The 24,280-nt window shown below is 40.7% G+C and overlaps 1 protein-coding gene across 9 annotated transcripts in view; it reads left to right on the top strand.

Moving 5' to 3' along the window:
- Positions 1 to 24,280, top strand: part of LOC135289973 (neuronal acetylcholine receptor subunit alpha-7-like) — a 64,524-nt gene that overhangs the window by 7,185 nt on the left and 33,059 nt on the right. For 3 of the 9 annotated variants that reach the window (XM_064403861.1, XM_064403862.1, XM_064403863.1), the window contains exon 3: positions 15,039 to 15,178. In XM_064403861.1, coding sequence (XP_064259931.1) covers positions 15,039 to 15,178 — 140 coding nt within the window. Of the gene's footprint in view, positions 1 to 11,733; positions 11,908 to 15,038; positions 15,179 to 24,280 lie in introns of those variants that run through there. The other 6 variants (XM_064403868.1, XM_064403867.1, XM_064403866.1 and 3 more) reach the window with 4 other exon arrangements.

The raw sequence follows: 24,280 nt of genomic DNA, 5'->3' as shown, positions 1-24,280 counted from the left end.
GTTTCAGCATGGTGCTAACAAAAATAGGAGCTGTGTGATTATTTCAAAACATTCAGGATAGCAAGGCTGACAATAAAGTATTTTAAAGTGAGAATGTTGAAATAGCCACAGTCATGAAAGATATTCAGTATTCTACACAAAATGTGCTTTTATGGCTCCCTTTCAGCTGAAACATAAATGCCTGCAGCAATCAAAAATTCTAATACTGAGTATTCTAGCTGTGAAGGACCATGTCTTGTTACTCACAATTTATCTATAAAGCAGGATTGTCTTTTTAAAGCAGATAAAGGTGTCCACCTATTTCAGAAGTGCAAGGACACTGGAAACTTGCATGTATCTGTTGTTGCACTGGACTATTCATGCCATATAGATAAATTCCTCATTAATTCATCTGAAGCTGTAAAACATCTGGGCATTTCATTATTACAGATCCACATTTCATCTGCCTAATGTAGTAATGGTACTGCAGAAAAATGTTGCCCTACCTTACTAAATTAAGAACCTTGCTATCTTCAAGACATTTCTCTGCTACTGTAGGAGCTGAACTAACTGGCGGGTTATAGCATCTAGTTATGATATAAGTAATTTTGTGGGCATTTCCATTTTGAGAAGTTGTGTGTCATGTAAATCCTGCCTTTTAAATAATGAGTGATCACTAATTCATCGGGAGATGCCTAATTTCTCTCAGCATCACATGAAGACAAACTGCTTTTATAAATAATTCAGAGAATTTTTTTAGATGCTTTTAGCAACAACTTACAAGTAGGCACTTTTAAAGAAAAAGGCTAAAGCAGAATAAAATTAATCTCTAATAATGTTGGTCTGTAATTGACTTCTGCTTTACAGATTTTTTTAACTTAAAAAAAAAAGGGAAAAAAACCCCAGAAATACCTGCGAATTGAGCAATTGGGACAGAAGAGAAAAAAGTCAAGATGATATTAGCACGTTATCAGTAGCAGGGTTTTTTAACAGTAAATCCAGACAAACTCTCCCCTGGGTTCCTTAGTTCACCCACATGGAAGTCACAGCAAATTCAAATCATAGCTAACATCACTCTCACGTACCGCTGAGTTGTTTCAACACTGTTCATAGCAATTTATCAAGTACTGAAAACTCCTGTAGGGCTGTTTGACAGGAAAGTTGTCACAAGAACTAGATAAAAACCAAACACAAACAACACATGAAGAACTCAGGTTTTTTCCCAGTTCTTTCCTCAACTGTCTGCTTCACCCAGACTTTACTCACAATATGCTAGGAGCCCCAGTAGTCATGTCATTTAAGCTAGGTCATTACAGCCCTCCTTCCTGAAGGGCTGATGATAGTTTTTTTGAGACTTGGGTCTAAGGAAAAATCACGAAACTGGTTTTCAATCTTCCTATATCTCAGGTGAATTCTCTCAGTGTCAGACATCCCTTCCAGGCCAGGGGCAATCCTTGAAGGAGCACCCAGAATGTAGAAGTACCCAGTGAATCTCAGCAGCTACCTAACAACCATGGGTGGAGGGACTTAAAAAACCTGGTCCAGGGATTGATTGAAAGGAGGGATAGACCCATTCCTGCTTCTTTTTTTGAGTGTGATGCAGTCTGAGAGATAGGGTGCAGACAGCCCTGCAAGGACATTCTGAGAAACATGTCACAGTGACCACACTGATGCATAGCCTCTCTGAGAAATTACCTTCAGCTCAGGGCACGGGCACCTAGAGGGTTTAACAGCCAGGGAGGTTAAACATGCAGTTGGCTAGTCTCCAGTCAAATAATGTATTCTAATTACTGTGCCTTTATATCTTTTTTTATTTCTCGAGTGGGACCATTACAGTTCCCACGTGCCACACAGAGCAGAGTCAGACCTCTCAGTTTCTTTACTCTGTACAGACTGCCATCAGGGTCCTATCTGGCCAAGTGGCTTTGAAAAGCCCAACAAAGGCAAAGGCAAACTGAGGACAACAACCTTTCTCTGCAGTCTGGTGGGATATAGGTGCTCAGCTGTATGGGACAAATCCTATGGCAGGGGATGCTGCAAGTGAGCTGACCAGCTCAGAGATGTAAATGACGAAGTAATTCAGCCTGACTTGGTGTACCCAGCTGGTGCTTTTCTTTGGCTCACTCACAATACATATTTGAATTGGGGTGCTGCACCCAATTTCATGCTTTTTCACACCTTTGCTTATTTTGAGGGGGTCTAGTGATCACATCAGAACAGAACTGATGATTTCTTGGAGCAAATCCTCACAGATTTCTTGGTTCACTTCCATGCAAGCAGGTGCTGTTTCTGCAACAGCAGAAGCATTGGCAAGATAGCCTCAAAAGGCCAGATTCCACTGCCAAGCTACAATTTCTCTAATGTGAGCTAATTAGACTGAGGTGACAGGAGTTTCGAGATCTGTGTAGTAGGAAGAACAAATCATGTTACTTAAATACCCATATAGGGAGTTTAAACTTCAGGCCTCAGCTGTTTAGGCCTGATAGAACTGCACTGATGTGTTTTAATGAAACTTATTTACTCCAAAGAGACACAGTTGAACAGATAAAAGGATCCCTGTGCCATAAGAGAGTACAGTGTTATATCATTGGTAGTTTAGGTGGTGAAGTAGCTGTATTTTTACATTTCAAAACTGTTATCAGAGTAGAACCAGGTGTGAAAGTTAAATAATTTAAAATCTTTCATACCCTTAATTAGAGATCTGAAAGTTGTATTCACCTCAGCTCTTGGTGTTCTCTATGTTGATGCACTGGATGATACAGTTCCAAAGATAACAATGCAGCTGATACATATTTAAAATAGAAAAGATATGAGCTAGTACTTGGCTTGTACTGGTAGCCCTTTTTTTCCATATTGATGGCATAAGAAGATGCCACATGTGTAACTTGCATACGTGGGAAATTGCTGTCAGATCCCTGCCATTACTTTAATATCTAATAGCACAGACAGCAGGGCTGATCACTCTGAATGCTGAGAGCGTGCTAAGGCATTGCATATGTATGGAGCCAAGGGAATAAATGTACTTGTCCATGGCATGTGCACATATGTTCTGTGATTAGGAACACTAGTGTGGTTGATATGTGTTGATACATTTAAGACAGGCAGGCAGGGTCCTAAGCAAACCCCTATTTCCTCTGCATTACTGTCTGCTACAGTAACTTGCTGTCCGTGCTTGCTTCTTGAGGTTGACTTGATAGTTCGATGAACCAGACCTTGTGTTCAGTCAGTAATCTTCTATGTGCATTCACTGGCACAGCTCTGAGGCTGATCTGTATTATCATAGGCACAGCTGTGACAGTGGAGCTGGCCCAAACTTCTGAGAAGTTGCCAGGCTCCAGAAAAGTTGGAGGTATTTCTATGTGCATTTGCTGATAGTGATCTGAGCTAAATCTTGTGTTAATTCTTCTCAAATGTCACTGGAAAAAGTGGTCAGGTCCAAAAAAAGCAACTGAGTCATGACATCACCAGTGCCTATTGTTACATGCACCTATTGGTATAGCAGTCTTGCATGTAGGGAGGGGTCCTGAAGCAGATACTATGCATGAGAATGTAGCATCCATCTGGTCTTTGGGATGATGCCAGATGGCATCTTGCATACCTTCAGTCTTGCTTCAGCTCACAGAGTTTTCTGATGGTATCACAGCAGAAGTTCTCATTCCAGGCAGAGGATTCATTTCTTAAAGGCAGCTTCAGAACTCTTTTTTCTTTCTGGTTTATTTTCCTAAGGCTTGTGGAAAAGAACATGAGTTAATGGTGGTGGTGGCATATAGAATTTCATTTTTATGTGACAAGCAAGGAGGGAGGTATAGTCTCTTCAGCTCTAGAGTGTGGTTAAAGGAGATGAAAACCCTTTGGATCAGTCGTGACATGGTTGTTTTAGATGTCTACTGCCTAGAAATCCTCCCTAAACTAATTAAGAAAGAGATCAAATCTGACTGAGGCAGGTAGGGCTGGCACTGGCAATCAGTATCAACCCAGGAAATGAAAAAGGCAGACAGGAGTTTATTGCTGTTTTAGAACACACTCCTGAGAAAATGCAGCTTGAAGAAAGAGTTTTGCTTATCAAATACTTTCTGCATTGAGCAAAACAGCTGATGAGAAGGCTGAGGCCAGAACCAGATGGAGTGTTTGCAAGTAAGAATCTCTCCACCCAGGGCTTGCAATTAAGTCAGTAAATTGCAGTGGAAGGGGAACCTGTAGTCAAATGAGTACTTATGCATATAAACAGTGAGGTGCAGGTGTCTCTGTCTTGCCTTGCTCAATTGGCTTTGCTCAATTAGAAAATCTGTGCTAAATGGAGTGCTGAAACAGATGCCTGCAAACCTTATCACCATTCAGAAATGGATATTTTCAACACTTTTGCATCCCACAAGGTTGAAGAGAAAACCACAGTCTTCATGTCTATTCTTAATGCAACATAGATTTGGACAGAAAAATTACTTAGAAGAAACAAGCAGGTTTGAGGAGGTCTCATTTCTCACTGAGAACTCAAAGAGGCTGAAGTCAGTTTGCAGACTGGACTAAGGCAGTACACTGTGTTCCCTGAAGCTCAGCTATGGTTACATGGAAAAACATCACTCATCACTTAGATCTTCACCATACCAAGGGAGAAAATTAAGTCATAAATTGGAAAAGGTGTGCCTCTGGCAGCTGAGGTGAGAGAGGGTCTGATCTATACTGGTTCGTATAGTGGTAGAATAATTTGGCTGGAAGGGACCTCCAGAGGTTATCCAGTCCAACCCTTCTTCTCTGTTGGATTGCTGTCTGAGGAGTCAAGCTGCAAACATCTCCAAGGATAGTAGTGTTCCTTATGCAGAGTACCCTTGAGATAAAAAAGACTCAGTACTGTGGGAATGCCCATCATGCATCTTTATCTTATTGGTCCTGTCCCTGTGCACATCCCAGGAGAGCCTGGTTTCTTCATGATGGAACCCTTCTTCATGGAAGCTGAAGGCAGCCAAAAGAACTCCCCCTTGTTTTCTCATCTCCAAGTGGATCAAAGGCGTATCTCTTTAATCCATCTGCTTATTGTCTGTGTCCTCCACAACACCCCAAGAGATCAGTGCTGCCCTTTGGAGGCTTCATGACACAGAGATAACTCTGTGTCATGCAGTGGGTCTCATTGAGCGCAGCCTGGCTGTAGAGAATGATGCTGCTTAATGTTCTCATCACATCTGAGTCAGTGCATTTGGGAAAAACCAAAAGTAGGAAGTCATATAATCATGCAGATAATACTTTGCATAATTCTTAGCCATCTTGTGGGGTTTTTTTAAGATCCTGCAGAAGTGATAAAGCAATTAATGAAGTGCTTTCCCTTTAATATTTTGTCATTTTAGAAAGGTAGTCAGTAAACTGAAATCCAGCTTGAACAATTGTAACAGTGGGAAGAAGTGATGAGAACTTAAATAAAAAGTTGCCAGATAGTTTGCAGTTCCCACTGTTTCAAGTGGCAAATGGGCAGCAACTTTGACTTAAACCTGTTCATGTTCAGTCTTCTACACACAATCCATAAATGGCAATGGGGAAGCTCCAGGAGCTCCAAGCTAAAGCTTTGCCTTTGTATTGTAACCAAACAACTATCCTGTAGCATACTCTCTGCAGTAGCATTTTGTTCAAGGTCTAAGACTTCTAATATCATTTCCCAAGATATCAGGGTCACCAATTATAATTTAAATTTATTGGATTGGTATCTCAGCTCAAGAACTTCAACTCTCCTGGCACCATCAGATCTATTTATGTGTTTTTTGGATTATATGAAAAAGGAGGCAGCAGGGTAAAGAGAAGGTAGATCTAAGGGAAACCGGTCTTTGGTTAAGGAGAAGAGACATCCTTCTCCAAAGGAGGCCTCTGTAAAGTGGGCAAATTACTTCACCTTTGGGTCAAAATGCTCTAGCAGTCTCAGGAATTCTTTGCTGGGGAATACAAGAGGGCAGCCCAGACAGCACAAGATCACTTTCTGGCTTTCAGGCTCATTCTGGTCTCGCATCCTGCATCTGTGGCATTGCTACTGTATTACGTCATGACAATCATGCTCCCTCTGGATGCACAAGGCACCAGTTTTGTTTTAATTTTGTTTTGTCTGCAACAACACATAATTCAGGAATAGTAGACTGAAGTTACCAAAGCTTAAAAGCAACAGAGTAAAGACAGGACAAAATGACGCTCCCCAGATCGTCATTCTCTATAAGTACCTCAATTTCACGGTGATTCATTTCTGCTCTTAGCCAGGATGAGTGACTCAGCCAATGCAGGTTTGGCTGGCAGGGTGCAGCAGGGAGACACCAATATTTCATATTACCAGTAACAAAACCAGGACCTGAGCCATGTATCCAAGGAAAAGACAATAGCATTTAGTGTTATGAAAACAGATCAAGTCTAAGAACACTCAGCTGTCACTGAGATCTTGATACCTTTAAAGTCTGGGGAAAAAAATCAAACAACAAAAAAAATGTAAGCTTTTAAGCCACTTTGCATGCATATAAGCAAATCTGGACTGAGTCAGCCAAGACATAATACATATAGTTTCAAGTGTCTTAGGTCAGATCTCCACAAACCTTGTTTGATTGGTCACAAGTCAAATTTGCTCAGAGACAGTCATTTACTTCATCAAGACAGTATAAGAAACAGCTTTTCTCTTCAAAGTGAAATAAATCCTGACTCCTTGCTAAGAGTTTTCACACCCTTATTTACAGTTCCCTTTATCTTTGAAGACTTCCACCACCAAAGCCTCAGACTTCTTTCCCTTAGAAAAAAAATCCCTTGATAGCAGCCACTTCTGCTGCCAAGACCTCCAAACTATGACTGGCTGATTGGCAGCACAACATCTCACATAGGCAGCAAGTTTGACCTGACGTAGTGAAAGATCATTGGTGCTGCCTAAAACGGCTGAGTCTCATCTATAGGTATGTTATGAAAGCTCTGCTCCCCAAACTGTTTCAGATTTAGGAAACATTTAGAAAATGTCTCTTCATATTTCCCAGTTCATGTATTAAGCACTGAACAAATTAGGAGTTATTCAAGGTGCAGCCAGAATTTTCATCAGACATCCCATCCCTTTCAGAGGGCTCTTGCACTATTTTTCTCATTATCCATCATTTGACTTCTGGTGTTGTAAAGACAAACTTGGAACTTTCTTTGCATTCTCAGATCTGTGTTCATTAAGGACGTTTGTGTCTTGCCTGTGCCTTGAAGCCAGTGGAGCTCTACTTTGTTCATGGGCAACAGCTGCAACTTGAGTGATGAGGGAAAAAAGGCAGGAGAAGCCATCTCTAGCGTTGCCTATTGCATCGTCAGTGACTTTGCTGCTTAGCTTTGGACAGGTGGCAGGCTGGCAAGGCAAAAGTTCATAGTTTGGGAAATAGCTGTGTCTGGCACCATAACCAGCTGATGAGTGCTGCAGAAGGAAAAATGGAAAGAAGCACTGCAAGATCTCTGAATGGACTGGGCAGTTCTTTTTCATGCTATTATTGTCTGTATCATTTCCACTCCAGCCTATCCTCTGCATTGCCCAGAGGAGTTAAACCATATTACCACTGCTTCACCAATAACACAGAGTCAATGGTTTAGAGCAAGATCTCTCCCTCATCTTGAACCATAAAAAAAGGCAACAAGCATTTTTTCCTGTTAAAGACATCCCTGTGTCTAAGGAATAGCACTTGGAACATCTTGGGACAAAATGATTATGTTTCTCTTTCTGGGAAGTTAGTATATCTCAGTATATAAACCGAGGAAAACTGACTAGAAGAGGCTGCTGCTCAGGGGTGGGCTGGGCACAGATCAGTGGTTGGCAAGCAATTGTGCTGTGCATCATTACTCTTCTTTGGGTTTTATTTCTATCTCTTTATTTGTTGTCTCCCTTTTCATCATCATTATTATTATTATTATTATTATTATTATTATTATTATTTCATTATAGTTTATTATTAATATGTTTAATTAATATTATTGTAATTTTTTCTAATTCTTCTTTGCATCCCCTTGGAAGAGGGGAGATTTTAAGCGAGTGACTGCATGGTACTCAGTTGCAGTGTGGGGTTAAACCACAACATCATTGCATTATCCATCACTGCTATTATTTGCACTGGGTTTAGGAAAAAGAACTCCTCCTACCTATCGTTTTTCTCAGCCTAATCAGAGATTAGGCCTATCTGTTTCCACAGAAATCATTATTACACCTGTCAGTTAACTTATGACTTTCCCAGATCTGAGCTCTCCACATGTGCAGACTGGGCTTTTGATGGGGAGGTGCAGACTGACTTGACCCTTTTCAGAGCCATCTGTGAATGCTGTCCATAATGCCATGGCTGCCACATTGATGGCACTAAGAGGGTGAAGCTCATAGTGCTTTCCCAAGAAGGGCTTTCCCTAGGCTAACTGGTTTGGGTGCTGAAACACATAGAGATGAAGGGATTGTGACAAGATGCTTTGCAAACCAGTGGGATCAGGGAGTGCAGAAGCCCAGTCCTGTATACTGATGACCATATCACTGGTATCTTGCTTTAATCCTATGGTTTTGTTTCTTTCCTTTGGCTTCCGTTACTACTCTTCTCCACAAATTCCAGGATGGCTGGCAAGAGTTGCTTCCAGACAGCCACAGCTCTCTGTAATGTGTAGCAAGGGGTGTTCCTGTCTTCATCACTGCTCCAGATTCCTCCTCCTCCGCTTCCTGTGCATCTAGTATTGTAGCAATGACACTTGTATTGCATAGAGCTAATGTAAACTACCATTACACTAAAAGTACTTTTTTTTCCTTTACTGGCTGTAGCTACTTAGGTTTCTGACCAGGAGTAATGAGGCAGTTTAAATAATGTTGGTAGCTATGATTGAGAGGTATCCCACTGTTTATACCTCAAAGTGTGTCTCTCTGCCTTACATGTAATACTCAGCCTTTAAAACACCCAACCAAGCCAGTGGAACCAAAAATATAAGTCCATCCTTTCATTATACAGTTTTAGCATGTTGTCATGGGCCTAGAATCTTTAAGAAAAAAACTTTCCTTGCATACCTTTTTATACCCATCATTGCTGGGAACTCTTTATCTGCTACGAAAGAACAGAAATTACTCATATCAAGAATATTGGACCCTTCTTGCTTAGGAAATCAAGTAATTTCTCACATTCCTCGGGATAGTTGATGAATTTTGTGTGTAAGATGCATAAACAATCTGCATAGCGAGAGACAAAGATTAGAGTCAACTATTACCCAGAAGGGAAGTAGATTAAAAAGAGGTTTTAAATGAGAGAAATATTAAAATACACAACACATAAACACACACACACAGAGACGCACACAGGGTAGAGGTAGCTGTTGTGATTCCACTGTTTCTTTGTGAATCCGCTTCCCTGAAGGCATGATGGCATGCATTTTAAATCAAAGGGCATTGAAAGAAATAGTGCATTTGCAACGACAGATAAAAGTAACAATGCTGCACATAAGAACAAAAGCAGATGGGACACATTTGTGTCTCTGGGGATTAAGTAACATATGGCAATGACATGCTTTACATTCTCAAAAATCTGCAAAATATTTGAAATAAGCTGTTTTTTATAGCTATCAAATCATTAGAACATGGCTCATTTTGTAAATGCTCTTGCCATTGCAGTTCTTTATGCAAATGTAATTGTCTGTGAAACAGCCTGCTTTTTTCTGGATACTTTTCATGTTGCTTCCCCCATAATTCATTATTGCATGTGTGTATGTGTATGTTTCCTGTGATTGTTCTCTTTGGATTCTGAAAGCGATAGCTAAAAATCCCTGCAAAAGTACAGTAATAAACTAAAATGAAAATAAATAATAGAAGGAGCTGTGGCAGGAAGGTTTTAGGAAAATAGTTTTAAGTTCTAGGATTTAGCTCTGATAAGCATAGATTTTTATGGATTTTTTTTCTCTGTAAATATTCCAGCTATAAGAAAATTAAGTACAATCATTACACAACTAAACAATACTTCTCAGGATAATGGCGCTGTTGTGTTTGGTTTTTTTTAAATGCCAGAATTTTACTAATTTTCTTTTATGAAACAAATAACAAACAAATAAACCAAAACAAAAGATACATGTCAAAGTAACAGTACAGAGAGAAAAAAGTGATATAGATGTGGTGAAATACCTGCAGAAAGTACAAGGGGAGTGAATAAATGTCACAACCACAGTATCACTCCATTTTTAGACCTTTCATGTATTGGGGGACAAAATATAAAAGCAACAATGTGATGCATCAGAAACATGTTGTTGATTGTAATTTACCATGTTCTTAAAAAAGAGTATAATGAAAATTATTCTAGGAAATGTCTTTGAAAACAGAAGAAGAAAACAAAGAGACATTTTATAATTCAGAGGCATGTTAGCATGCATATATGCTAATATAAAGTGATATGGAAAGAATATGATGTTTTGTCTGAAAACTGTCATGTTAGGTACCAATAATCTTGTATAAGTAAAGTAATAACTTGTGTATTTGGACTCAGATGTCTGCCTAAAGAAATGAGCAACAGCTAGAAAACAGCTAGAAGCTCCCCCTCTCAAAAAGTTGAGAGATTATGAAAATAAAACCATGGAATACTGTGAAACAGAGGTAGAATGGTTGATAATACAGGTGTCATTGCTGAAAAACTAGTGGAAATCCATGTTCTGCTACCTGCCATCTTGTCAATATTTCATTATTTCTTCTTTACTGTGCACAATCAGCCAGAATGTGCCGCACACAAGGGTTCTCATTTAAGAAGCTGACTACTTTGTGAACAATCCTGGGGAACTGGAAGGGTTGGACTCTTGCCTTATAGCTTGGGGACCTTGGCATGCAAAGCAGAGCAGGAAAATCAACCAGCCAAGACCAGACATGACAGCACAGCTCCTGGAAAGGAGAGAGCATCTGTCCTTCCTGGGGATGCCATATGGATAGACTGGCCGGACCTAGATGCAGGTTCCCTTGCTGTGCAATTCTCAGCAATTACATCCTGGAAAGAAACGTTAAATACAACTATAACATCTATTCTCAAAAGATTGGTAGCAGTTTATAGTTTATATAAATCATGCAATCAGTGGGTTTCTTGCAGACTTCTTTGCACATGCAGAAGGACAGAAGGAATTTAGAGAGGTGTTTAAAAGTTTAACATAGTGCGCAAGTAATGCTTTCCCTAGAGCTCTTCACAGCCAATCCAAGGATTGGTTGTGTGCTTCCCGGTTGTCTGCAAGCTCCAGGAGCAGTTTAGGGAACATTTTCAGATTATTAAACAGTAAATCTTGAGGAACAATCCAGTCCTTGATCTGGTAATTCCATGTTTCCTTTCTACTGATAAGTCCCAGCACTGGATCCAGCATTCCAGGTCTGTATCACCAGTGCTGAGTAGAGAGGAAGAATCACTTCTATTGATCTACTTGTATGGTTCTTCCTATTGCAGCTCAGGATGCTGGTGACCTTTGCTACAAGGGTGCATTGCTGGCTTATAGTCAGCTGGATACCTATAAGGTTCCTCGGGGCTTTTGTGCTATCTGGCTCACCAGCTAGTGAGCCCAGCCTTTTCTGGTACCTGGGGTTACTCCTTAGGTGCAGGACAACTTTTATACTTTATTTAATTGAACTTCATGGGGTTTCTGTCAGTCATTTCTCCAGTTTTTTAAGTTCCTTATGAGTGGCAGAAAACCTTGTGCTGTATCAGCCACTCCATCCAGTTTTGCACCATCTAAAAAAACCCCCAGCTTGCTAAGGATGCACTCTGTCCCATCATTCATAACACTGTTGAATATAATTGTTTCCAGTATCCGTCCCTGAAGTACTCCACCACTGGCTGGCCTTCAGCTGAACTTTTTGCTGCTGACTACAATCCTCTGAGCCTGACAGTTCAGCCACTTTTTTGCCCACTGTTCCCTTATCTAGCCTGCAAGACATAGATGAATGTGTGAGATGGTGACAAAAGTCTTGCTAAACTTGAGGTAAACATCCTGCTCTTCTCTCAAATTTTAATGAGTTTGTGTGTTTTCCTACTGCTTCAAAGATATTTCATAGACAAGGGAGACACTATAAGAGGCAGTGGGTCATAAAAACTCTCAGATTCTTTCCTTAGAAAACATACCCTTTGCCAGTTACTTTTACTTACCAGTAACATAGGCAAGCAAGTCCGGTACTGGTTTTGGGACACTGACTTGGCAAACTTAAATATTGACATCCGTCATCTAGCCTAGTTTAAAAGATGAACCAGTGCCACTATTTTTGATTAAACTTGCTGTGACTGAGGGGTAGTCAGTGGTAAAGCTTATTCTACCACTAGTCCTGAGAGATTCAGGCTTCCCCATCACCAGCAAGGACTCCATTTAGCACACAGAGTTGTAGTGTCAAAATGCATTAGCACAAACATAGGAGAAAAAAGCAGAAATCTCTCTGGAGTATAAAACATTAAGTATTTGAAAATTACAATTTAAAGAAAAAGTCTGTGAATATATAAGTCAAACTAGACTTCCACCTCAGTTCCCTTCTCCAAAGCAGCTATAGCAGAGAGATGGCAGTGTGATTAGGCTAGCCAGCTCTTTGTGGTACCAACAGCTGCTGTGGCAGTTTGCCAGGACACCCCAGGGCTCCATTGCTTCTGAATATATGTCATTTTGTAAGCAAAACCATGCAGCACAAAAATACGTGGTCACCAATGCCAACTCAGCGGACTAAGAATAGATCATCTATGACTATGTTAACAGTTTTGAATACAAGAGATTGCAAAGTATCAGGATTACATTACAGAGAGGAGAGTTGAAGAAAGGATGGAAAACTAGTTGAAAAAGGATGGAAAATGGCACCTTCACCTCACAAAGTTTAACAGGGAAAGAGGCTTGACTTCAGCATGGATGAAGCACACAGTGCAAAGACACCTTTCCAAAGCCTAGAGCAAAGGGTTATGCTTAGATTTCTACAAGCCGTACCTCTCTTGGGTGGCTGCTTCAATTTACCCTGACAATGGTAGTACTGGTAGTACCAGACTAGCAGCCCGGTTGGGCCCAGAGACTGGTGAAGGGTGCTTTTCCCTTTGTAAAACCCGAGGCAGCTAGTTTAAAAGAAAGGTTGAAGGCAAGTATTATGTAAGTACTCAAGATGAGAGCAATAGTTCAGAAAGTAATTTCTTCTCTGAAGCACAGGAGCATGGGTGGGTAGGTGAGTGAAAGGACAGCAAATTTGCTCCAAACTCAGAGCCTCTTTCCATAGGACAATGTGTGGCGATTTTTATGGGTTTTCTTCACATACAAGACATTTATGATGGAATCTGATCCTGCTGAGGCACTGGAAACTACTAAGGCCATAACAGAAGACTTAAATCTCTGCTTAAGTAAGCAGGAAAGATTACTTAAGATGCTGGAGGAGAGATACTGTGGTTAGAGCTCATTTTGCCATTGGTGAAAACATAGCAACCAATACTGAGTTGTCAGCAAGAGCTATTGAAGGCTTGCTTACACCATTTGCTCCTCTGGGTGCCTGTGATTGTGTGGAATATTACGCAAGAGAAGAAAGGACGCATGAAATTGATGTGATGGTGTAATTTACCAAACTGAACCAAAATACTCTTCTTTCTCCAGTTTTTTAAGTTCCTTATGAGTGGCAGAAGGAGCTTGTGACTTTCTAGGCACTGCCATGCTAGAAAGTCACAAGCTCCCTTGAGTATCAGCAAAAATGAAAAGAACACAAGTTAAACAGACCTATGAAGTGTTTATAAGCTGAATTTATTATTAGTTTTAAAAGGCATGGCTGCTTTGTTGTAGGGCAGCTTGTCTCAGGCTTGAAGGGTTTGCTAAGCATAGCAAGAGGCTGGGAAGGCAGAATGGATTTTTATAGTTTGTTTGCACTGTCAAGAAAATATTCATCACAACCTCTCTGAGAGAAGTTTTGGTCTCAATGTGCAGGGCTCTGATCAAGAAGTAAAAACAGTCATATACAGAGAGTGGGAACTGCAGTGGATAAAAATTGCTTCAGTCCAAAGTAATAATGATTTAGAGTGCAGATTCTCTGCCGGGGATTGAATTTATACAGTTCAGAGAATACACACTCATATTGACAGGACTGGTTGACCTCAGGGAACCTGTAGTCCATGACTTTCCCTCTCTTAGGTGCAGCTCTTAAGTAGAGCTCAGGCTGCCACTAGCCACAGCACTAAGATCAACACAGTTTTGGGGAAACTAGGGTTCTGGGCAGTGTGTCCCAGCAAACTTCTTGCTTTGCTGAGGGAAGATACCCAAACCTTTACCATCCATACTTGTCGTGGCAAGGAAACCTGGTCATGCAGGATTGCTCACGGATGCTCTCCACATTGGAAATTAAGCATAGACTGAAGTTCTGCTAATGTTTAACATGCTCAGCTGTTTGCATGACAGCTTTGTCTGGAGTCTGTCTCAGTGCAAACTCAGTTAAGCATGTAATACCAGAAATTCAATACCTCTTAATAGCTGTTAAATACTCCAGCCTTCATACCACCACCTCAGTAGTGTTAACAAAGTGTGCTGCCATCAGATTGAAAAAAGTCAAAGAAAATAACCTAAAACCTGGAAAAACTGAAGATGGTAGGAAGAACAGTTGTTACTGTTTCTTGAGCATAGAAAAAGGCCTGATACTTCAGCTCCAAGAAATTAGGGTAGCTGTTGTCCATGCGTGGTATAAACACAATATGGCTATGTAATACAAGTTCTGGCTCACAGTAGCCAGTGTGTAGGAAATAAAAACAAGCAAATTAATGAATTCATTTGCTTGCCTTCCAGGAAGCTGTCTGGTAGTTTTGAAACCATAACTCTACTGTCCATCAGCAGGAGGGACTCCAAGAAATGGGGACATTCAGTCAGAGCCCCGAATTCTGTTCAGTAGTTTCTTAATGTTACTAATGAGTTAGAGTGTTAGTAGTTAATTTTTTTGAGAGTTCATAATTCACATATGCAGAAAAGCTGTGTCACATCCATGTGCAGAATTTGGGTGATATCTTTGGGAACTACTTTCTAATTACAAACGTAATAAGAGGGAGTTTTCAACAAAACAGACAAACAATGGTGACTGTGTGACAGTGTGAATGACAGACACCTTCTTTCTTTTCCTCTAGTCTCTCAACAGGGGGAAAGCCAGAGACGCTTGTACAGAGAACTGCTGCGGAACTACAATCGTCTGGAACGACCTGTAATGAATGACTCCCAACCACTTGTAGTGGAACTCCAGCTTTCCTTGCTGCAGATAATTGACGTGGTAAGTTATTTGCTGTTTTCTTCTCTGTGGCACCCATTCAGCATAACAAATCTGATCTCTCATCTAGGAGACATATTTTTCCTTTTTATCAGGCTATCTGAGATGAAAGCAGTCTGTCTTTTGCTAAGCATCCTCCCTAAATGCTGGAGTACATGCTTTGACACTTCAGAAGAGTGAATATCGTCCTAAAAGAACAGCCACTTCTGACACAACATGAGCTTCAAGGAAATGAATTATGTATTTTTTTCCCCATTTGTTTTAAACAGAAAAAAGAATTCAGTCAATTAGAAACCATGTGTTACTACAAATGATTAATGATACATTCTTCTCAGAGCTGTGTGGGATGCAATAACTCAAGACCAAGTACAGCATTCAAAGCTACCATCACTGCACTTACACTTTTTCATTAGATATTATAATGGCATTGGCCTCTTTTCCCATTATATTTTTACTGTGCACTGCAGCTGAATGAGTCTGCCCTGATATGAGCTTAGAAATACATAAAAGTAAAACCTGGAGGCACAGCCCTCTAATTGTCTTGACTGCAACATGCTTTTACAGAATTGGAGATTTGACCCACGGAAAATTTTAACATAATAATCCAAATCCTTTTTTTTTTTATCATGACGAGGATTCTGTATGACAAACCATGATATATATAGACAGGATTTCTTTCATCTATGTGAGAAAAACAAGCCAAGAGAACAATTTTGACCATCTTCACCCTGTCAGCAGAGCAAACAAGTGAAGACACTAGTGCTCTTATCTTCCTCCTATCTTTTCCATAAACAGTATTTGGAGCTGGTTTCTGATACACTGTCACTGTCATGGAGGGAATGAGGAATAAAGGAGAGATGTGGAAGCATTTGTGCAGTAGCAAAGCAATTTAACAGGACCCTCAAATATTTAAACTTTTTTAAGCTCTCACAGTCTTTTTGAAAATATGTAGTACACCAGGTACCCTTCCTGAAGAGGCAAGCAGGACCCTGAGAGTGTATCCCCCCAGCATCACAACATGCAAGTAGCAGGTCCAGTCAGCTGTGGTATTCCTGGAGGCAGGCAGGAGCCACTCAGATAGGGTGTGTGTCTTTCTGTTTTGAAATGTTACCAACTGCACTGAACTGGAAGAGAAAGGAAATCTGTACTGTCAACCAAAGGCCTCTACATGAATGAAAGAGCAAAGATTTCCTGCAGCTAATTTCAAGTAAATTTCAGCAAGCAATTCTAGGTTTAGCAGAGGTATCTCAGCTCCACAGATCTTCCTTCAGTCCTTCTTTATTTCATTTTGGCATTTTCTTTCAACCTTATTTGAAGGTTGGAGGTACTAAAGGGCCATGTACATTTTCAAAGTCAGGAGGAGTTACATAAAACAATTTTCAACTGTTTCACATGCGTATGAGAAACCCAACCTTTCAGGAAATTGGTATGTTTTTAAAGTACTTTATCTACATTATGTCAATGTCTATTATAAGAAATGTAGTTCCAGTGTTCCCTTTTGGTTGCCCACAATAGGAAATAAGTATGCTGGATGTTCATACCTTTCAAAAATGAAGCTTTTTTTCACTATATCTTCGTACCCAGTACAGACCCTAGATGTTAATCTGTTTTGATCAGAACCTGTTCTAGGCTTGTGGTCTTGCAAACTGCACCCAAAGTGTTTTAAAAAACACCCGGAGGTGCCTGAATTTTTTATCTTGGATGATGTAAAAAGGTGCCTGTCTCCTCAGTGGAGGACAAAAAGTCACTAGGCAGTTGAATCCTTATACTGAAAATGTCATTGTGGCATCAACAAGTGGCTAAACCAACCAGCCTAAAAGTGCACAAAACACTTATCCCTGGGTCCTTAAATCAGGAATCAATGCAGGAATATGCCAGCAATAAACACTGTACATACGAGCCCTTCATCCTCCATTGCTGGCTGGACAGATAGCAGTATCTGTCTGCTCCAGCTGCTGAAGTAAATGTCTCTTTAAAAGGAGGCTCATTATAGCCACAATGATGTAAAGAAAAGCAGTCAAGCTACAAGGAAGAGGTAACAGCCAAGACACCATGAGGCAAACCAAGTGGTCATCTCTGTTCAGTCAGATGGGAGTCTGGGCTGAGTAGACTCTGCCTCCTCAGCTGCCCTGCTTGGTGGAAGACAAAGCAGCTGGTGTACAGCTCTTCACTTTGGGAAGAGGAAATAAAGCATCACAGTCTTGGCAATGGTGTATGCATTAACAAAGGGAAAAGCTTCTCTTTCTGAGGATTTGTGTGTCTGGTGTGGTCCACTACTGTAAAAGAGCAGGGTGCTAGGCAGGGCCCTAGCATGAAGGTACTTTTTACCATACTCCCTGGGGAGGAAAAAAGCACTCCATGGTCAGGGAAGTCATGTGCCAAGACATACTACAGCATTGCTGGACTCACTGAGATACTTTGCAAGCAGTCACTGCAATGAGCATGAGACAGTGGACCCTGTTCTGGTTTCCCTGCAGGAGAAAACAATGTGAAGAAGATGAAAACAAATCTGTTTTTTTGTTGCATGGAAATGAGAAGGGGTCTGCCACTGATACTCAAAGAACCTTGTGCCTTACCCATGCCAAGACCTGGCATCACATCTGAAGTACTTCTGTCTGGGACAGGTTCCATCACATGTCTCCATAAGTCTGTTTCTTACACATACTGTATTAAAATGTAATGAATCCTAAATTCAACTTCTGCTGACAGGCTGCTGAGAACAGCATTGGTGACAATCTAGTTGCACACTGCTACACAGAGAGAAAAGACTGCTCTGAGATCGCTGTGGTTTTCCAAGCAGTAGTATAAGTAACTACTTAAAATCTCACCTCCTTTTCTTAAAACAAAGAAAATGTCAAAGCATAACTGCTTTGGATTATGTTTTCTGCTTCTTTGTACATGTATTTGCCTATACAGCCTATGTATGGTTTTTAGGATTCAAAGCCAGTCATCATATTCAAAGCTGAGAAGAACACATTCTCTGCTTGTCACAGTTGTGGTAGACAAATGCAAATTAAGGACTTTGGGGTTCGGACTTTATCCCAAAATTATATTCATTCATAACTACAGCCATGACAGGCCCATTACATTCAGGAAACAAATGAGCAGAAAGAGGGACATTACAGCCCCTGTTTAACAGCAGGGTTGAGTTCAGTTTGCCTTGTCCTCTTTTGTGTGAGGACAGTTTCATGCTGTGCTGACTCATGTGTATGCCATTTCTGAGGGTTACTTTTGCTTGGAGCCTGACCTCCAGGCACTCCCTGTGCATCAGGAGGGCATTGGCTGGTGAATATAATTGTTCCTTTGGAACAATGTGAAAGGAAGCTGCTAGGTGAAAACTATTTGTCGTCATGAATGATTGTTTTCATTTCTCATGTTGGCATCTGCAGGAGACCTTATCTGAAGGGGTGTATATGTGGTCACACTGTTAAGTTATTAAAAAAAAAAATACAGCTGGTGACATCCCTGCATATGGGGGAGTCCTGTAGCACTTTTCTCCTCCATGTTCAGCCTTTCAGCTGCCACTGTCAGAGGTCATAATGACAAAAAAAAGAATTGCAAGTAACTAGTGGGAAGAAAAAAATCCCCGGCAATCCATGAGTCATTATGCACCTCCAGAAGCCAAAAAATACATAATCTTCCTGTATTTTGGGCTGTAAACCCAAAACAAATGCTGTGTCTGGAAAAATTTATTATGGACTGTTTTGATTCAATTGAACAATGTGTAAAATGATTGTACATCCTAGGGACTGCAGGATTATCCCAGACCTCATGGTTGGGATATCACAAGGCTGCAAACAATCTCACTTTTAAACTACCGAGGTCGTTGCTATGGTGTGTCAAAGCTCTCCTCATTTTTGGAAAGCAGCAAAACAAGGTAATGTAGGAGTTTAGTAGGACAATAAAAACAAAGATTCACTTTGAGTTTTTTCCTGAAAACTGGGTCTGAGCCTTGCTGTTGAGAGAAAACGTGAGAAAAGATCCTCACATACTTTCATCTAGTGCTCAGGTGCAGTCACTATCACTATAAGCAGCATACTAGCTTAGCAGCATAGATATTTTTGCCTTCTGTACTCAGACCTTATCAAAATGTTGGATTCAAACTTAAGTTTCCACTGGTTTCCTCTAAATCAAAGAATACAACCCTGAAGGAGTTGGAGGTTTTTATTTTGGGTTGGTTTTGGGGGTATTTTTAGAAAGTGTTTGGTAAGAGAGCAACTTTTAAATGCAGGCATCTATAGACATGGAAGCTGCCTTTACCAGCCTGCTCATTTCTCAGGTGATCTCATCAAATAATAGGACTGTTGAACTCAGTCCTCAGGAGCTCAGGCCTTTTTGCTAGGGAGTTCTCTATGGGAGTGAGAGTTGCCAGAACTAGAGGCTGCCTGTCAGTGTACTATACCAGAAGTTAAAGGTGAGAAAGGAGGAGGGGAGGCTATGCCTGGCCCTGGGATGCATCCTGTCTGACACAGCTCTCTTACTGTTGGGTTTTTCACAAAATCTCTGTCAGACCCGAATGCCTTTAGCAGTTGATATCCTTGTTTTTAAATTATTTTTATTCATAAGCTTTCTAGGGCTGGTTCTGCAGGTGAATTGAAAGGCCAGAAAGTCCAAGGTTTATTTTCTAGCTCTAATTTACCTCTTCCTTGTTAAACTGACCTTACAGCATCTAGGTCATTCCCCCCCACCTTTCATTCCAGCACCCTCACACATACAAAAATCTGTGCTGGGTGTTATGTAGTAAACCCAGATCAACAGACAAGCGATTCAAGGAAACAAATAAAAATATGCAGTGCACATAAGCACCTATTCATTTGTTATTCCCAATATAGTATCAGTATTTACTAGATTAAACTATAATCCCTATAGTACATCCCGTACAAATCTTTTACAGATAGATATCTTCAACTGTGTAAGCTTGACTGTTCAACTGACTCTTTCAACCCTTCTAGATTAAAGTATCTTTTTTTTAAATTTCCTAATAATGCCTTTGTATTTATTTGTGGGCTTCCTGCATAGCTTTTGTGAGCGATGTTTACTCTGTTTCTCCTTGAAAGACCTACCCTACCAAACCACATATCTTTCTGGAAAGTTTTTTTCACTCTGATCTTGCAAGAGACAATTTGATGAGGCCAGAGCAGCAAGGCTGATGCAAAATGGTGCAGCTGAGAAGAAAAACAGACTGGACACCATTATAAAAGCTGAAAATCAATTCATGATCAAGAGCATGAAAATTCCAGACAGAAAAATTACAGAAAGGATTCTAGATCAACAGATTCATTAGAATTAAATCCCAAAATCTAACTCTTAGTCACAGAACTCACTTATTGTTACCGATTTTCAAGTCCAGGAAGAAAAAGTAAAATTCCTCTCCATTAGCATGGGAGGATATTGAAAATTGGGAAATTCAAGGCTAATTGAGCCATGAATTATTATTTTGGCTGTCCCCTATGTGCCAGACATTATCAAAATGCCAGTCTCACTAAACCAATTAAACATACAACATCTGAATTTGCTAGCACAATGAAGTTTTGTGCCATGGGTATTATGGCTTCCTGACTAATACGACTTGCACATGCCTACTTAAAACATTATGATGGAGTTTTAATTACCTGAACCTTACTGGCATCTTTTTATTTTGTATGACTTCTGCACCACTCAGCTCAGAGTGGAGGCAGCTCACTTAGTGAGAAGAAATGCCATGGTTTGTTTTCTTTCAGCATGGTTCCCCAAGCTGTACTTAGTGGCAGTGGCTCTAACAAAAGAAAGGTTGATTTCCTTCTGATATTTTTAGTTGTGGTCATCCAGCTTGGGCATTTCATAAAAATTAAACAATTTTCTGTCTGACTGGTGAAAAGACTGTACTCTGTTGTTTGTAGATGTAGGAATTTAGATCTTGACCTCATGTATATTCCTTAATTTTGGGTAATTAATCTGAGGCATCAAAATTTGCAGTAAAACAGTTAAGCCAAATCTGTTGGGGTGGCCTTGAACCTAGTATTTCTTAGTTTCTCTGAGTTCTCTGAGGGTAAGTCCTGAGAGACTGTGAGTTCAGCTCCTGAGTAAAAACCTTTCCTCCCATTTTCTATCCCTAATCACAGGCTTTAAGAGCTCACTTGAGTTTTGGAACATACCTACATTCATTTTTTGCCGTGCTGTCACACCAGCATGCAAATACAGAAAGAAAAAGCAAAGGGAAACTTGCAGATAGACTGAGTGTGGATCTTGGATAAGTACTCAGGGTTGGCTTCTTCAACCATCCTTCTGCTGTTTTCCTTGTGATTTTAAATGCTGAGGAAGACAATTAATAATTAATATTACAGAATAAAGGTTTGTGTCTAATCCTGTTTGTTTGAAGCACCTGCCAACTGTGCACAAAATACATGGAGGGCTATTTCAGGAAGAGGTATCCACCCTGGAGAATATAAAACCCACCTACATGCTATGTGTGGATATTTTGGGATTTTAATGGAGGACTGACAGCTCTTGTATGGTGACATAACACCCTTTCCCCCAGGAACTACGCATGTATGTCAGTTTTTCCAAGCAGTTAGAGAGCAGCCCTGTGCTGGAATGCCATGTGAAGCCCTCTGACCCAGCTTCCAGGGCTTCTACGAGAATTATCTTTGAAATAGAGGGACAAAGCTGGCGGCTTCACTCTTCACAGGATGTCAGAGAGCTCTGGGGACAGGGAGTTCTGCGATTTGCAGATTTTTGTGGAGCAATTTGGAGTCAAACAGTCTCAAGACCAGTAGGGCTACAATGTGTCACAGTCCACACCAGTGAACGAGATCAGTTTCCCGATCTTCAGGGACTGGTGCAAAGTCACAACTGAGAAAAATAAAATTTGTTTCCTAAGTCAAGTACCCACAGCCCCAGGCAGTAGTCGGAAGTCATGTTGCATGTGCAGAGCAAGAAAAAGACTGCCTTTTTTCACCACAATGGAAACTGGAAAGTTGGTAAATTCTAGCGGGTAAGGAAAGTAAGACACAATCAAGTAGGCTTGGGAGACTCTCAGTCACCAGTTGTGCCAGTGAATGGAAAGGCTGCCTACTCTGAGGCCCTGACTTGCAACAGAAACTGGCATTTCTTCCCTTATTTCTTACTACTACTTTCAGCTTTGGGCAGTGCATGGGTTCAATACTTGCTACAGTGGCTTTTGTATCCAGGCCTTTGCATTTAACATCCATGTCTGGTTGGTCTCTGACACACAGGTAGCCAAGGCTTTCACAAGGAATACCTCTTGAGGACTTTTGATAACCATGCATTACACAGCCTCAGGAATATGGCTGGCACTCCTCTGGCACAGTCCCTCTTTCAATGTTGTGCTTCCCAAGTACAGGGTTTCCTTTAACTCTCCACTGTGGCCACAAGTGATTGCTCCAGTCTCAGGGGCTTGTAAGGGGAGGAGTGTGATCTGACAGGGCCCAAAACCTCCAATATGTAAAGTTCCTGTCTCAAAAGCAAGTGAATAGACTCTGCTGAAAGAAGCAGATAGACATGCAATGGTACACCCCCAAACTGGGGGGAGAAGAATGCAGGTGGTTAAAGACAGTGGGACCACACAACCTACACTGCCTTTGTAGTAGCTGCTACACAGTAGAAAGACCAAAGGCAGGTTGCACTTCTTGTCGACAGTGAAAGAACACATTAGTCTACAAGACAGGAGGGAACCAAGAAAGGCATGACCTCAAGGAGAAGCCAGTGGCATCAGATGGGAGTGTGATTCAAGATGAAAAAAAGCTTATTAGACATCACTTCCAATCATTCATAGGAGGAAATCCTGAGGAACAAAGATGTCTAGCTATGAGCACTTGCTCAGATGTATCTTCACCTTGATGGGCAACAAACTACTTAGCGGGTGTTTGTTCTTTTGTTATTCCTTTGTATTTTTGTATTTCTCCCCAGTCTTTCACCTTAACTCTGGACCCTCCTGTCTGATTTCCATCTTCATCCTGAGGGTGCTTTCTTAAAGGGATTGAGATGAAGTACTTAAAAACTTAAGTTATCCCTACATTGTTGATGTTACCATGACAAGGTTTATTTCAGTTTTTCAATGAGAGCCCTGAAATACAAAGACTGTCCAGTGATACTTACTTGAATGTTGCCAAGGCAGCCTGGGCACTCCTCAAAATTACTGGTTCTGTGAGCCTTCAACCATTCAATGCATTTGAGCTAAGTTTTAGATAATCAGCTGAAAATTGTGGACGGACTGGTGGTTCAGCAATAGAAAGGAGTGCCTGTGCAGTTTTTGAGCCTACAAGCATTTGAAAGCTGGATCAATTCCTTTGGGTGTTTTGAATAAGATCCCACTCAAAGATCAGTGTCTCTGCTAACAAAACTTTCCAAGTCTTCATATCAATGATTTCATGTTGCTTAACTATTTCCCTTCTTATCTTCCAATCTTCAGGTGCAAAAACAGTGGGAAAAATTTTTAAAGTTACCTGAAGTAGTACCAAAATAGTTACACATGACTACTGAGAGTTACCTGTTCAGTTAGAGACTTTTCTGATCATTGTCTTGAAATTATTTAATGCCTGACTCAACTCCCACTTCTGTGCTCTGTGAAAGGGCAAGAATTAAAGACTTCTGCTGATCACTTGGTAACAAATGCCTTGCTACATAGATGACATGTAGTCATATGACGTGACTACTGAACCAGGAAGGGCTTTGGGTTTTTTTTGTCCAGGTGATATGACCCAGGTAATTATGTGGCTAAGGGCAGTTATATTTTATTTAAATGTTGACCTGGCAAGGGAGAATCTGTTGACAGGCAGTAGTGCACAATGCAGGCAGATGTACATACATTGCAAGATTTGAATTAGGGCAGGGAAAAGAAAACCAAACTAAACCATTCACATGTCACAGCATGTGCACCAGAACAAACCAAACTGTCACTTTACATGGGTCAAAGGTGGCTGTAGGAATAAGCAGATATTCAGGGCAGAGGATTAACTGGAGTCAGACTAGAGATAGAAAGGGGAGAAAATGACCCAGATAAATACAGGAAGGATTTAGAGAACAAGTGTTGCACTCACTAGTGACCACAGCTTTGCCAGCATTTTTAAATACTAGAAGCAAATTTATTTGTCTGAGCTGAACATT

Source organism: Passer domesticus, chromosome Z (genome assembly GCF_036417665.1).
Source record: "Passer domesticus isolate bPasDom1 chromosome Z, bPasDom1.hap1, whole genome shotgun sequence".
NCBI classification, from domain to species: domain Eukaryota; kingdom Metazoa; phylum Chordata; class Aves; order Passeriformes; family Passeridae; genus Passer; species Passer domesticus.
Note: the sequence above shows the minus strand (reverse complement) of the source record. Positions and strands in the feature narration are given on the sequence as shown.